The 16,102-nt window shown below is 37.1% G+C and overlaps 1 protein-coding gene across 1 annotated transcript in view; it reads right to left on the bottom strand.

The window, feature by feature from the left end:
* LOC139941440 (protein FAM219A-like) overlaps positions 1-16,102 on the bottom strand; it is a 52,283-nt gene that overhangs the window by 20,609 nt on the left and 15,572 nt on the right. Inside the window, exon 3 of the mRNA XM_071937934.1 lies at positions 15,169-15,385. Coding sequence (XP_071794035.1) covers positions 15,169-15,385 — 217 coding nt within the window. The remainder of the gene's footprint in view (positions 1-15,168; positions 15,386-16,102) is intronic.

Here is a 16,102-nt window from a genome sequence, read left to right as displayed (position 1 = left end):
CAAACACTCAGCAATAGTGAAAACCGAAACCCTATATCGATCCAACACCGTGCAAAGCCTCAACTACTGAATTGATTCACACTGTTCAGAGCATCTTAAACCCATTGTGACAATTTGTCAGGAGAGGCAGTTTATGGCAGTACTGCAATACTCCATAAAAATCACATGAGGTTTCACATGAGGTTTCACATGAGGTTTCACATGAGGTTTCACATGAGGTTTCACATGAGGTTTCACATGAGGTTTCACATGAGGCTTCACATGAGGTTTCACATGAGGTTTCACATGAGGTTTCACATGAGGTTTCACATGAGGCTTCACATGAGGTTTCACGTACAGAGTAACTTTTGAGTCGACGTGGCATGCACATCATATCAGGCACATACTTCTTAAAAGAACATTACCTGTCAATAAAACACCTGCAGAAAGTGCCAAGGCCCCTGCCCGTAAATGATGCCGCTTTTTCTATTGATTTATCAACAAACGAAAATGCAAAAACCATTCAGTCTTTAAAACCCAGGAAAAAAACTAAACATGTGAATATTTTAAAGTCAAGCAAAAGATATTGTCGAAACAGTGAGATTACACCAGCTGTTTTCAGAGCCAACACGCCTCCCAAAAGAGATTTACACAACCACAGCATCAGTGTATAACGGTTAGCATTTTTGTACCTGACAAAATGTTTCACATCCCTTTTTAAAGGATGACAGTATTTGGGACATTTCCGGCCAATTTGTTATAATAGCATTTACCCTGTTCCTTCTTCTTCTACCTTGAAGGAGGAGTATAAATTAAAGTCCAAACCGTGAGCCTTGTGCAAGCCAATACGCTCGTCCTGCCCCGGGGCACCTAAACACCCTTCTACTGTCAGTGATATCTTTATCACTTCACGGATTCATTTAGACATGATCCTGTATGGATTCTAAGGTCTTAGTGAAGCTAATAAGCTCTTGGTCAGTTCCGGTTTGAAGCTCGATTGGGGAAGGGGTCAGGTTCTGGAAGAGAGTTGTCACTGCAAGGTTTTTTAATCAAGGCACTGTAGTGTAAGGTTACTCATAAAGACACCACATATATGATTTTCTGACAGATTTTTCTGTGACGTGTTTGTTTGTCTGTATATTTTGTGATTTAGGCCAGAGTTGTTCTTAATTAGGATTCTAGTGCAGCTGCATCAACCTGCCATGGTACAATTGGTACATGTATGAGCCATTGAGATCATGTTATTAGCCATGGTGATAGCTGTGTAAGCCATGGTGTTAGCCATGGTGATAGCTGTGTAAGCCATGGTGTTAGCCATGGTGATAGCTTTGTAAGCCATGGTGTTAGCCATGGTGATAGCTGTGTTAGCCATGGTGTTAGCCATGGTGATAGCTGTAGGCGATGTACACGCCATTGTGATAGCTGTCTTAGACATAGTATTAGCCACGCTGACAGCAATGTTAGCCATTGTAATAGCTGCTAGCTTTGGTGTTACCCTTGGTGTTACATGTAGCTGTGTTGGCCATGGTGTTAGCCATGGTGACAGCCATGTTAGCCATTGTAATACCTGCTACCTTTGACGTTACCCTTGGTGTTACATGTAGCTGTGTTGGCAATGGTGTAAGCTATAGTGATAGCCATGCTAGCTATGGTGTTAGCCATAGTGTTAGCCATGCTTGCAGCCCTGTTAGCCTTTGTAATAGCCGCTACCTTTGGTGTTACCCTTGGTGTTACATGAAGCTGTGTTGGCCATGGTGTAAGCCATAGTGATAGCCATGTTAGCCATTGTAATACCTGCTACCTTTGACGTTACCCTTGGTGTTACATGTAGCTGTGTTGGCAATGGTGTAAGCTATAGTGATAGCCATGCTAGCTATGGTGTTAGCCATAGTGTTAGCCATGCTGGCAGCCCTGTTAGCCATTGTAATAGCCGCTACCTTTGGTGTTACCCTTGGTGTTACATGAAGCTGTGTTGGCCATGGTGTAAGCCATAGTGATAGCCATGTTAGCTATGGTGTTAGCCATGGTGTTAGCAGTGTTAGCCATGGAGTGAGTTATGTTAGCCATTGAGATAGCCGTGTTAGCTATGGTGTTAGCCATGGTGATAGCTGTGTTAGCCATGGTGTTAGCCATGGTGATAGCTGTGTTAGCCCTGGTGTTAGCCATGCTGACAGCAGTGTTAGCCATGGTAATAGATGCTAGATTTGGTGTAAGCTGTGATGATAACTGTGTTAGCCACAATGTTTTAGCTGTGATGACACATAAATGCAGTCTTAGAAATTTCTCTTAATTTAGACAACTTAGACAATGTATTGGAAATGAATGATTTTGTAATCCTGTTTTTAAATTTCCAAAGTGCAAATCCGGGTTTACGCCATGTCCTGTACTCTGTCACCATGCACCAAGTTTAAAATATTTTTATATTTTTATATATAATGACAAAATCAATTGAACACAGAAAGCATAAAGCATGAGCAAAATTAATTACTTTTGATCCAAGTGGAGTTAACGATAATTAGTAAGGCGGATGTAACTGCCGAAACATCAATATCAAAAAGCACAAACTAAATGAGAACACATTCAGAATTTATGGGTTAACTCTTAAAAAACATACGAGTGAAGTATTTGAGAAATATGGTATTTTTGTTTGAACTAATTCATCCGCGAAACTAGCAGTTACTGGTAGCTGAAGTAAATAACAGTCATGTAATTTCAAGGGATTGGACTCTGGATAAGGGCGGCATGGTTTGGCAAAAGGCTTGCTGTGATCAGACTGTTTCATTTATCTTACTCTTCATCCAATTTGCAATTAAATTTTCAACACAAAGATCTCCCTGCATCAACACTAAACATACGGTTCTGGTTGAGGGAAAGGAAATAAATTAATCCATTTGAATATCGGAACAATACCGACGCTACACCACTTGAATAATGTAAGCATTTATAGAGAGTCAAGAGAGAAAAAGTCTACGTGAATATTCATGAGTCAGATCACTTCTAACAAAGGAAATTGGGGACAAAAGGCATGGATATAAAAAGGTTGTTTAAACTTGAAAGAGGAAAATGACATTTGTAAAATCCAATATTAAAAAATTGATGAAATACTGGTCTTATGAAACTCCATAGCATTGCTGAATGGTCTCAGATTATTTCTGCACAATACAATCGAGCCAACGCTTACTCAAATGTCACCTCTGCAAGCAGAATAAGATGGCAAAATTAATTCCCAGCACTGCTTTTCTCTGTTTGCTGATAATTCCTCACCATAATGTGTGTGACAATAAGACCTAGGGATTTGGGTCATTCATAAACATACTAATCTAGGGGAACCTAAAGTAATTTGATACCTGGCGTGTGCTTGTGCATTTCTGTACAACCTGGATGAATCAGTGGTTAAAGAAGTAAAAGAGAATGCATTGGACACCGATTTCTTGTCCATTTTGTTAAGATTTTGCATCAATAGTCAATAAAAGCTTTTGATGATAGATGTTTTATTGATATTTTAAATTGAAAATGTTCCATTGAAGAGAGGATGTTTGTACTTTGCTTTCACCAGTGATGAACAAACAGAGTCTTAGAGCTCCACTCAAAACAAAGGGGGAAAAAGAGAAAAAATTGAAAGTGTGTCTAAGATTTTAAAATCCTCTTAGTTATTTGTGAATCATGCACTGCATTAAATATTCTAAAAGGTCGGTTTTCAATAATAGAATATTTTACAATGACGAGAATGCAGACTGAAATCCAATAAAGAGAGCAACAAAAGAACGACCAAAAATAACTCATATTATTGTACCAAATAACACAGCACTTAATTAATAAACTAGAAGCAATACAAAACACTCTTCTAAATTGATGTTTATAATTTCCAACAATAATAACGTTCCCGGTGGTCAATGTCTATGCCTCACTACAACAACCCTAAGATTGAAAGGTCGACTCAGAGGCCCTAATTTTTCCTTTCTTCCCCATGCCGCCAGAAGATGATTTTGTAATTTTTATGGAGTCATGCATCCGAAGAGCGGTTGAAGGCAGAGAAAAATCTCTGTGAGGATTGAATCACAGCTTTGCTATTCAGTAGCCTTTGGGAAAAACAAGAAAAATATCTCGTCACAGGAAACTAAATTAAAAAGTAGACATTCTTTTCATCAGCGGTTACTTCTGAAGAGGCATTTTCCCGTAACTAAAGTTCTTGTACTATGAATGTTTTTAATTCAGGTTGATAAATTAGAATTGTATGATTTACCCAGCAGACCTTTACGATACATTTTTCTTATATTATGACTTTTGTGGTGTTTTACAGCACTCCGCAACTGCTTCAAATTCAGACAAGAGACATGCTCAGATTTAGGGGGGACATACAATTTTGGTAAATTGGAAAGCGATCCATTTTCTAAATTGCTCTTGTTCTGCAGCCTCTGCCTATCTGACTAAAAATAGAACATCTCCATCTAGTAGGAATGTGCATGCACGGACTGGCATTATTCTTCTTGCATTCTCTCTGGATATTAAGGGCAACTATTCAGATGATTTAGTTCCAGATAAAAACTTTGTACTGCATTATTTTCAGAGATTTCGCTCTTTGAGTTCTTCATTTTGGGAAGTGCATAATGTGGGATAAAATAGTTCAAATTCAAAAGTTTAGAATCGCTTTTAATCTCTTTCATATAGACGATGTGACCTCTGACGTCACACGAAAACCATAACAGGATTCGCGCGCATACCGCCGGGCAAAACCTTTGTGTTTTGGCAGCCAGCTAGAAAGTGTACGCAATCTTACTATGACTACGCAAATCAGTGTCCGGCGAAACATGACGTATATAGTGTTTTGTCAACAGAGGGCGGTTTGAATGTAAACATAGGTCACATCATCTATACTTTGGGAAACGAAGTTTTTGAAAACTGTCAATGATAAGAGGTGGCTAATTAAAAACTAGAAAATTAATTACTTGTCAATCCCAATTACAGGTAAGGTCACATATTGCTTTCTATTCTACAGGCCAACAGCTGGGTGGAGCGGGAGCATAAATCTTGGAAAAAAATTACGCAAAGTTAATTATTTTGTATGTCACTTTACCTAATACGTTGTTAAAGGGTGTATGTACTTTTTGTAGGACTAAAAACACAATGTCCACAGATGTACACTAAACTCACACAGTTTGAATATAACGATAGTAGAAGGCTTCCCTGAAAATATTATGTGCTGAGGTGCTGGGAAATGAGTAAAACAATGTCATGAAAATAATTTTCGTCTCGCGAGACGAAAATTATTTTAAGCATTTACAAACGTATTTTCATGACATTGTTGTACTCATTTCTCAAAAACTACAGCACCTCAGTAAGTAATATTTATACAGGGAAGCTTTCCACTACCATTATCTTCAAACCCTGTAAGCTTAATGTAAATCTATGGACATTTTTAAAAAGTACCCAAATCCTTTAAGTCTGAACTGAATCAACAATTAACGTTAATAACAACATTAGTTAGCAGGACTCTAATTAGTTCGAGCTACTTAAAATATTTTGAGGAAGTAACTCAAACACTTCAAAAAGCGCAAAAAATGCATGTTAAGACGTTCTTTATCTTTGTTAGGTGACCAGTTCAAAGAATATCTACTGCAAATTGATCAAGAGATAAAAGAAAACAAATTTGAGCCTTCATTTAAAAAAAAAAAATGGGGGAAAAAACCACCACTATTATAGGCAAATCGGAAACATGTGCATGCAACCATTACATCTTTATAACCCGTTCAGTAAATAAAACTGGGTCCAATTTCCTTATTTTTATCTGAGAAACTTTAATTGAATCATGTAACCTAATCACTACAGATGTCCATGAAAAATCCTTTTAAGGTATTCTTCAAATTCACTTAACTCACAAAAAAATTGATGGCCAAGAGTAACTCTGACACAAATCGAAGGACCAATAATTCTTAACTCTAGGACAAAAGCATTTGGTGTGAAAACTTGCTTCGCCACATAATTGGTTCCCACCACCCCCTCATATTTTGTTACACTCAGAGGTTTAAAATGAAATCTTATTGTCAAGAAACATCCCTCAGCTTTCTACAGAAAAAAACCCATCAGCATGCGGGTCAACTTTTTCTGTGTCAGCGCAGGTTTTACGGTAAAAACAAACCCTCAAAATAAACCCTTCAAATCAGGAAATAAATAACAAACTTCAAAGAAGACTCTGTCCATAAATGCAAGGTGATGTGTAGTCTAACAACAAGCCAGCTGTTGGCTACATGTCTCAAAATGTGTTTGTATAACATCGTCACAACGTCGACTTAACACTCATCAATCCGCAAAACCAAACTCCTACCTCAGATCGGAAAAAAAAAAGTTTGGGGAAAAAAAACACTTCTTAGCTATAATCCAATCCACTGCGAAATGCTGTGTTTACTCTCCAAACTGAAATCAATTTGGGTTGGACGCAGAGCTGCAGTGAAATGTTATATTAATTTATGGGTTCGGTGTCACAAACAATATTCTGGTCACATATACAACTAAAACATTCTGAGTTCAAAATGTGGTTCACTACTCTCATCACTGACACCTAACTTTAAGAATCTTCTCAAGACAGTTCTCTAAGAACAAAATCTACCTGACAAGTAGATACACACATGGCGTTACCGCAAACCAAATAATATACATTGATACCTCACCATGCAATGCCTCAAATCCTATTTAAGATCTTGCAAAGTATTCATCATAATAATAATAATAAATGGCTTTTATATAGCGCCCTTAACCCCAAAGGGTCCCGAGGCGCTTCACAGAGGTTAACAATATTAAGCAGATACAGACCAATTTAAGGAAAAACCAATTAAAGAAAGAAAAAAACAGATTGAAAATGCTTAAGAAAATTACAAACGACCAATTATCATTGATAATGGAAGTAAAGGTTGAATGAAGCAAATAGTGTAACCAGCTCGGAGAGAATAATGCAGGACTGGAATTTCATCTTTGAGAGGGCACGGCCATTTTTGTTTTACAAAGGGTACTTCCATTGACAAATCTTGAAGTCAATGGGAACTTTGATGAGAGGCACCAAGGCCAAGACCGGGGGCAATGGTATGGCCCCCTTGGCCTGCGTAAAATTCCATGCCTGTCATGATTGTATCTAAAAAAAAAACATTTAAAATGTTTAAAAATAACAAAGTGAAACTGTGAAATTCTAATCACAGCACAAGTTGCCGTCGATTTCACAAAGAGTTAGGACTCGTCTTATTTTATTTATTCAATGGTTTATTAAAATTGTATTCAATTCGCTGCCAGCAGCAGAATTACATGAACAATTACTTATCTCGAATTAGGACGAGTAACTCGTCTTAACTTAGGATTAATCTTAAGGTCTGCATGCTACAGTGCAGGGTTGGGACTCGTCCTAAGTAGTAAGACTAGTCTTAAGTTAGGAAGAGTTTTGTGAAATCAACGGCTGGATTGTTTATTTTGATAACTACTGGTTCAAAATGGATTCACTATTCCCTAATGATGTCAACACATTCAGACGTACATTAATCTACACATATTCCTGCTGTCCGGCATCATCCTCAGACTCTAAGTAATGTGATCCATCATCCTTCACTGCAAAACACGTCTAGAAAGTCTTCTTTTCTTGAACTTTGGTAATACAATCTTAAAGATCAAACAAACATGTACTTCGTTTCGCAGGTGACTAGAATTACAATAACATATTTACTTTCAGTATACATACATCAAGACACATTTGCAAGCTGATAAATTTGATGTTATTGACTTCCACCTCAAACTTTCAATTTTTTAAACTGATGCATATTCATAAACTATGATCTTTCTCTCATTGATCAAATTATCATACAGTTAAAAATATTCATACATGCAAATTTTAACTTGGCATAATGCTCTTATTAGTCAATTCATCCTAATAGTTAAAAATATTCAACTGAATGCCTCTTTTTTTAGTTTTAAATTTTTTTTCAATTGAAACTATCCTTACATTGAAATATAACCATCTTATGCATATTCATAAGCTATCATCATTCTCTCATTTGTCAAACCATGAAGAACCTTTCCATTGGTCAAATGATCAACACTTCAGATGGACCTAAATAAACAAATCAAACTCCTCCAATGCACAAGTGCATCCCACTCATTCCCAGCCGCACACTGCATACAACCAAGGACTACATTTGTGGTGCATCACAGGGCACTCATTCCATTCAACAGCAAGATGAATTGGTTGTTGTGAAAACTGACAAAACAGCTAAGCAAACAGTTGAATATAAAAGTCCTGAATTAATACCTTATTGATTAGCACAAAATTCAAAACCACTTCTACTCACACCAATCAATGTCTGTCGTAAGTTTTCAAAGGGATTTGCTAGTTTCATGCATGACCATGGATTTCCCTTCGGACACTGTAAGTTTACAAACTCTGCTTTGCCATGGAGAGTACCACGTCAACCCGCAATACCTCTGGGAAATAACGTGGCATATCCAGCCTCAATCCATCCTGTATTTGAACAATACTTTCTATGAACGTTTCTATTTCTATACTTTTACCGCCAGTCAGGAGTGAAAATCCGAAAGCAGCCAAAGATGGAGCGAAACACATCCCTATCCTAATGCCTCGTTTACACAACCGGAATGACCAAACAGACAAAGTTTGCAATTACCTACTTATTTAGGGCAAGTCATGCGTGACTTAGGCTGTATTCCCACACGGCTGACGTGACAATGTACACGCTTTCTGGCACTAGGCGTCCATTAAATGACTCCTGCAGCGCGCAAACAGCAACACGTCTGTAGGATTGCGAGTTTACGGATGTATAATCAGCGCCATGATTCAGGAATTTTTTTGTTATTTTATTTGTCATCATATGCAAACTGTCTCCAGACAAAAATGCAAACAAGAACTAGGATTCTAATTAAAAAAACATAGTTCATAATTTATAATCAACAATATTGAGTTTGCCAAACTTTTATATCTTCTGGATTATATACAAAGTTTTAATTCCTACTTTTTTAATGGTTGGTTATATCATGGAGGTCTATTTCTACCTCCATGGTTATATGCAAAAACAATTATCTAAGAGTTCAGATCCTACAAGCTTCCAGGGGCCTCAATAGCCTGGATTCAATTTCTACGACTTTTCACTCCAATCTTGAGATGAACGCCTATGGCTTTAACTTGAGTTCAAACAAATGACAACACCCCCCTCCCCCCCTTCATGACTGCATGTATGAAGACCCAGTGCTGAATAGGGTACACAATAGGTCAATATTATCATAAACTACAAACACAGCCGCTTTAATTTATTCAAAGTTAACTAACTTCATGACAAAGAAAACCGAAAAACGGTCTAACGAAAGACTTTAAAATAAAATGAAAGGATTAAGACACTCCCATGCTGCATTAGATGTCTGTAGCATTGACTTACACAGCAAGATTACCACAAGCATTCTAAATCTATTACGCACCGCACTTGATGGGTTCGGTTAACATAGATGCGTTTCACACACTCGCATCATTGAAACCTGCGCTGGCTGAGCAGAACACCTACTTGTAATTTTGTATCACTTTCATCGCTACATCAAGTGGCTTTAATCCACACTGCCAGGGTACTTAGAGATGCCATTAAGAAGTATCTTGGAAACTACTGAACATGGATTTATGGAGGTGAAAAACCGCTCAAGTGTTCAGGAAGAAATAAAGGATCTCATTACACAACCCATGCTTTCTTAACTACTCTAGCGAGCTAAGAATCCTTTGAATTGAGTACGATGACCATCGACTTATATTACAAAATATATGGGTGGTTTGGGAGATCGAAAACATCAAATGCATACTTTTCTCTTGAAATAGTCTATTTCTAATAATTCCCCAGGAACTTTTGGAGTCTTCATTGTTATTCAAGCATTTGGTATTTAAAAGATTCCTATCTTTTGTAAAGGGTTATTTTTATGTCGCATCCCCCACGCCGTCGTCTCAGACGTTTGTTGATCATGAACAATATGCACATTATACAAATATTTGATGATAATATGGTCCCGACTCCCAGGAGATTTCGCCCATCTTATCCATAAAATATTTGTCCCAAAATGACTTTAAAACTCACAATTGCTTACAAATACTCAGTGTGAAAATGGTTGCTGGGCAAAAAGTAATTTAAAATATCACATGTATAACTTAATTTAACAGTGTAACCAACTAAGAAAACAAATCTGCAAGTATATGTTTTTTATGAGTTACTTATTATATTGTCTGACTATAGGCAATAATTAGTTATTATTTCGAACTGTCTAGACAATATCACAGATTATATTGACTGCATAGGCAATGTAAGTTACTAATTTCCGGCTAGTCAATATAACTTATTATCACTGTTATTGACTGGATAGGCAGTAGCACTTATTATATTGACTGGCAAGGCAAAACTATTGTTTGTATTGACCGACTGGGCAATTTTAATAAGAGCAGAATAAGAAGAAAGTTTTCTTTGAAAATTGTCTTCTTCTTAAAACTACTCAAGAAAGCTTCCTATTAATTTAGAGACCATGTGTCTTACAATTCTCCATCACTACTTTTTAAGAAGAAACATGGCAGCTTTTTCACACTGCACCATATACTTAACCAAGGAAGGAATACTGTTCTGAAACAGAAGGTCCACTTTTATTTTAAGATTTTGTCCCAGAAGATTCCTTAACACCAGTTCAGTCCCTTGCTATGATAATGTCGTCTTATAGCGTGCACGACCTCCCTAAGGGTGTGATTTGCCTTCCTCCGCCCCCCCCCCCCCCCCCCCCAACCGGTGAATATCATGAATTAAGCATTATCTCATAAAATTTAATAAAATATTCAATTGCTACTGGGGGACTGAAACAGAAAACACTTACTGCTTATTGGAGTGTAACGTTATTGACTCTTTGACCCACATATAAATGTATTTTGTGTTCAATTATGCACATGATGCATGAAGAATTCGACCCATAATGGGGCGCCAATAAGGAATTAAGGATTTCTTAATAACTTTTCAGATTTCCAGTCTTCAGGAGAATTTGTCTACATAACTTCTTTCCTTTATCATTTCCTAGTCTTTTCTGAATGGTTGGTATCCTACAAAACAAATCCACACTACGGTAAGATTGTTCAAAACTGGCCAGACGGTGTTAGGCTCGAACAGTGTTAACTCTATAAATTTCAGATATAAACCAAGAGATGACGACCAATGGAGTACCAAAGATTTGAAATGTTTAAAGCCGTTGGACACCTTCGGTAAACAGCATTGTCCAAGGCCCACACCTTGTGCATCACAACTTCTACATAAAATAACAAGCCTGTGAGAATTTAGGCTCAATCGGTCATCGGAGTCGGGAGAAAATAACGGGAAAACCCACCCTTGTTTCCGCATGTTTCCTCGTGTCATGACATGTGTTAAAAATAAATCCGTAATTCTTGCTATCGAGAATTGATAATTGTTTTAATGTTTTCTCAAAAAGTAAAGCATTTCATTGAATAATATTTCAAGAGAAGTCTTTCACCATTACCTTCTGTAAACCCTGTAAGTTATTTGTAAATCTGTCCAATGGCTTTAAGGGTGAGAATTGGAGATGGAAGTATGTCATGCAAATTGAAAATACAATTCAAATGATACAGTAATTCCATACATTGCATCTTGAAATTTTTTAAGACAGAAGTACAGTCTTAAAGGCAAGATACAAATAGGCAGTCTTTAATTTATTCAAAATTAACTAGCTTCATGAAAACCGAAAAACGGTCTAACGAAAGACTTTAAAAGAAAATGAAAGGATTAAGACACTCCCATGCTGCATTAGAAGTCTGTAGCATTGACTTACACAGCAAGATTACCACAAGCATTCTAAATCTATTACGCACCGCACTTGATGGGTTCGGTTAACATAGATGCGTTTCACACACTCACATCATTGAAACCTGCGCTGGCTGAGCAGAACACCTACTTGTAATTTTGTATCACTTTCATCGCTACATCAAGTGGCTTTAATCCACACTGCCAGGGCACTTAGAGATGCCAATAAGGAGTATCTTGGAAACTACTGAACATGGATTTATGGAGGTGAAAAACCGCTCAAGTGTTCAGTAAAAAATAAAGGATCTCATTACAAAACCCATGCTTTCTTAACTACTCTAGTGAGTTAAGAATGTTTTGAATTGGGTACGATGACCATCGACTTATATTACAAAATATATGGGTGGTTTGAGAGATCGAAAACATCAAATGCATACTTTTCTCTTGAAATAGTCTATTTCTAATAATTCCCCAGGAACTTTTGGAGTCTTTTAATCTGTACAACCCATGAACTCTGCATTTAACGTTTGTTCAGTTTATGAAGAACTTTCCGATGATGTATAGATTGTGAAATTCCAATGTTCAAGAGTAATGACTTTTCAAATACTTAAGTTTGATTTAATGTCAAAAGACACCTTATGATGTCACCATGACGTCAATAAATTTGTGTTGTCTCTGTAGAGTCTTGGTAAAATCCTGAAATGAAATTGTCTGGTGAGCGCCATCTCACATGGTCGATGCTGACGTCATAATGTTGAGGTAAAACAAAACATCAACAAAAACTCCAACATCGTCATGAATTCTATCCCCCTACTTAAAATCCTAATGGCATCAGGGTTGCTCAACTTAACTCCAATGAAGCATTCTAATTATCGGATATAACCTCCCCGTTTCTCTTTGATGCCAGTAATAAGCTAAGAGCAATCCACTGTAACTCATTATCACAGAGTTCAGAATTATCAATAAAGGGAAAGGGACACCTGCAAGACAACAACTCATGCAAATTAATGGTTTGCTTTGATGCAAGCGTTATTTGTGAATTTGCTACTAGTTTGCAGATGAAGACATATCATGCAAAATAATGCGGATTTCATTATAGCACTGAATTACAAAACATGTTCAGAATGATACACTGTATTCTTAAAAAATGCGCACTGAGCCCCGTCCTGGTTATTGCAATATTCTGATTAATAAAACAAAAATAATATTAAAAAAATTCTTCCTGAGGGAAACTGACGGAGTAAACTAACTTTAATATAATTTTGGGGTTGAACAAACAAAAATTGACTTGAGGGAGACTCCTTAAAGTGATCCCTCTGCTGCCACTACCTGGGTTGTACCGTAAATTTTGGTGCGATGGCTTCTGACTTGCACCCCTGAACAAAGATATTGACAAAATAGTGAGACTGCCAACATTGCAGAGCTCAGTAAGGATTTGAGACTTTGCATGGTGGAAATACGATATAGAAAGGTTTGCGGTAACACCATGTAATGACTATCTCTAATGAGTTGTGGTGGTTCTGAAAAGAACCGTTGGGCTCAACTCGACGTTTCGATCAGTATGCTCTGATCGTCTTCTGGAGAAAACTGGACTCTGATGCTGCATGCTGCTTAAGTACTGTGGAGGCGGATTAGCTTGGTGATGCACGAAATAAAGCGGGAAATGGAGCTCGGTGATTACAGAGCTAGGACACAGTAAGAGTGCCTAACGTTAATCCAAAGGTCGCAGGTTCAACCCTTAAAAATTAATCTAAACAATTCTTGTCTGTTGAGCAGGGAGACATATCACTCTTAGACAAATTTGGGATACCATACTATGAAAGAGTCTGATGGAAGCAAGAGGGGTTTAATAGCCAAAAATGATGCCATGGGGGTTTAGGGTTAAAACCCCAGCATCCATTCCCTCCACAAATGATGTTTTAACAAAACAAAAATATTATCCCAGAGTCTCTGAAAACACAATATTCCGGAATGTAAACTTTACATAAGAACTACATATTTAGCTATCCTGCCTGACCCTCACAGTAACAAGCTATAACACTAGGAGGAAGTAGTTAAATTCGCCCGTAACAAAACCCGCTTTTCCATTGACAGTGTAAACTGTAGACATCTCAGGTTGCCTAGCCGTTGACTGTCTTCAAGAAGGGTGAGAACGGAAGGGATACAGAGCAAGCGATGATGAGAGAAGATGTTATGATACTGTGACATCAGTAACGTGCTACCAATTTCATGAAATAGGTGGGCGATAAGGCAAGAATAAACTAGAGTGGCTACTGTATGATCGCTATCTCGGCAAGCTGTCCCTTATACCTGTCTTTGCCGCTGCATGATCAGTGATAATTGAGGAGTTTGTCTTGATTTTGAGATAAAATATTCAACCCAGGCAGAGCTGTAGTTTTTTATTAGGGCATGGAGGTAGAACTATTATTTTATAATTGTTATTATTTTATTTGCTATAACAGCACAAAACAAAATACATTGACAATAATTATACCCCGAGATGGGCAAGGGACAACAAAAGCAAATACATACTATGATCCGTAGATCTGTTGCCCCACATCTGGGGTACACAATAAAATTAATATAGATTTAACAAATATAGTACACAAAGCAATCATAAAAGCAGATAATTATACAACCAATAGGTGTAATTCCTAACAAGAAAGTCTGAAACTAAAAACTAATTTTTAGTAGGTATATTGACATTTTGGCATTTCCACCTTTTGATAAACCCCTGGAGTTCTAGATTCCAAGGAGCTTTTAAGAACAGTGTCCTCAGTGCTAGAGAAGTAGATCAAAGAGCAGGATTTATTTATATCAGATTTATATAATGAGAGTCATTTTTATCACTGATCGGACAAAAGCCAGAATTCAGATAAACGTCTGAAATTTCCCATGCATGGTTTGTTCAATAGGAAAGTATAAAGAGATACAGAATTAGGTTGGGGATGAGGGTGATTTATGGGGCTTGGAATGAATTTGAAGACCTACATGTAGACAAAACCTATACCATAACAGGGACTTCCAGCTTTTAAAAAAAACTTTTAAAAAACAACATACATTCCCTTAACATTTCAAATGACACACAACAAAGCCTCTAATGAAAGATGCACACAAAATATTATGAAACACATTTAAAGAAAGTGGACACAATTGGTAATTTTCAAAGACCAGTCTTCTCACTTGGTATATCTCAACATACATAAAATAACAAACCTGTGAGAATTTGAGCCAATATTTGAGTAATTTTACCAATAGTGTCCACTACAATTAACGGGGAATTGTACTTAAAAGGTTACAAATATTAAGACACTGATTCAAATCCAAAGCATCAAAATTTTAAAAGGTTTCTTGAAAGTTTCTTAAGACATTCTCTTACCTTTCACTGTCTATAGAGACCAGAGGTTGTTCACTAGGTTGTCTATCTAATGCTGTAGTTTTCCATGGTACGGCTAGTCTATCTATTGAGATCAAAGCTGAACGCTTTGGTTGCTGGTCAATCAATGCGGACGAGTTGTTACTCTGTTGTCGTGGTTTCTTTGGACTTTCTCTTTGTCTGCCCGCCTCCCGCTTTCTTGATACCTCTCTTTGTTTTTCTAAAAAATCAAAATGAAAATAACAAACACAGTTTGAGGTCCTTGTTTTTTAAAGGTTCTGGTTTGTTTATCAGCATTTCTCATGTCTGGCCTGGAAATTCCCTTTGAGTAGACAAGGCGATTTTTTTTCACTGGAAAATCTTCAAGTCTATGGGAATGTTTTTGAAGAACTTTATGTCTTAAAACTTGAGTACTTCTTAAGAATTAGACATGATCTAAATTGTCTTATTGAACGCAGTTACCTCAACACACTCACAAAAATTAACAATAGCACAGAAATAAGGTTTATCAAATCATATGTTTCAGATTAACTCATCATAACTTTAAAGGAACACGTTCATGCCTTGGATCGGTCGAGTTGGTCTTTGAAAAGCATTCTGTAACCGTTTATTGTAAAATGTATATGGTTAGAAAGATATTGTAAAAGTAGAATACAATGATCTACACAAATATGCCTCGAAATTGCGTGGTTTTCTTTTTACCCTGTCGACTAACACGGTCGGCCATTTATGGGAGTCAAAATTTTGACTCCCATAAATGGCCGACCGTGATAGTTCGCGACGTAAAAGGAAAACCGTGCAATTTCGAGTGATACTTGTGTGGATCATTATATTCTACTTTTAAAACATCTTTCTAACCATGTGCATTTCATAACAAACGGTTACAAACGCTTTTAATAGACCAACTCGTCTGATCCAAGGCAACGTGTTCCTTTAA

The sequence above is a fragment of the Asterias amurensis genome, chromosome 9, assembly GCF_032118995.1.
Source record: "Asterias amurensis chromosome 9, ASM3211899v1".
Classification (NCBI taxonomy): Eukaryota; Metazoa; Echinodermata; class Asteroidea; order Forcipulatida; family Asteriidae; genus Asterias; species Asterias amurensis.
Note: the sequence above shows the minus strand (reverse complement) of the source record. Positions and strands in the feature narration are given on the sequence as shown.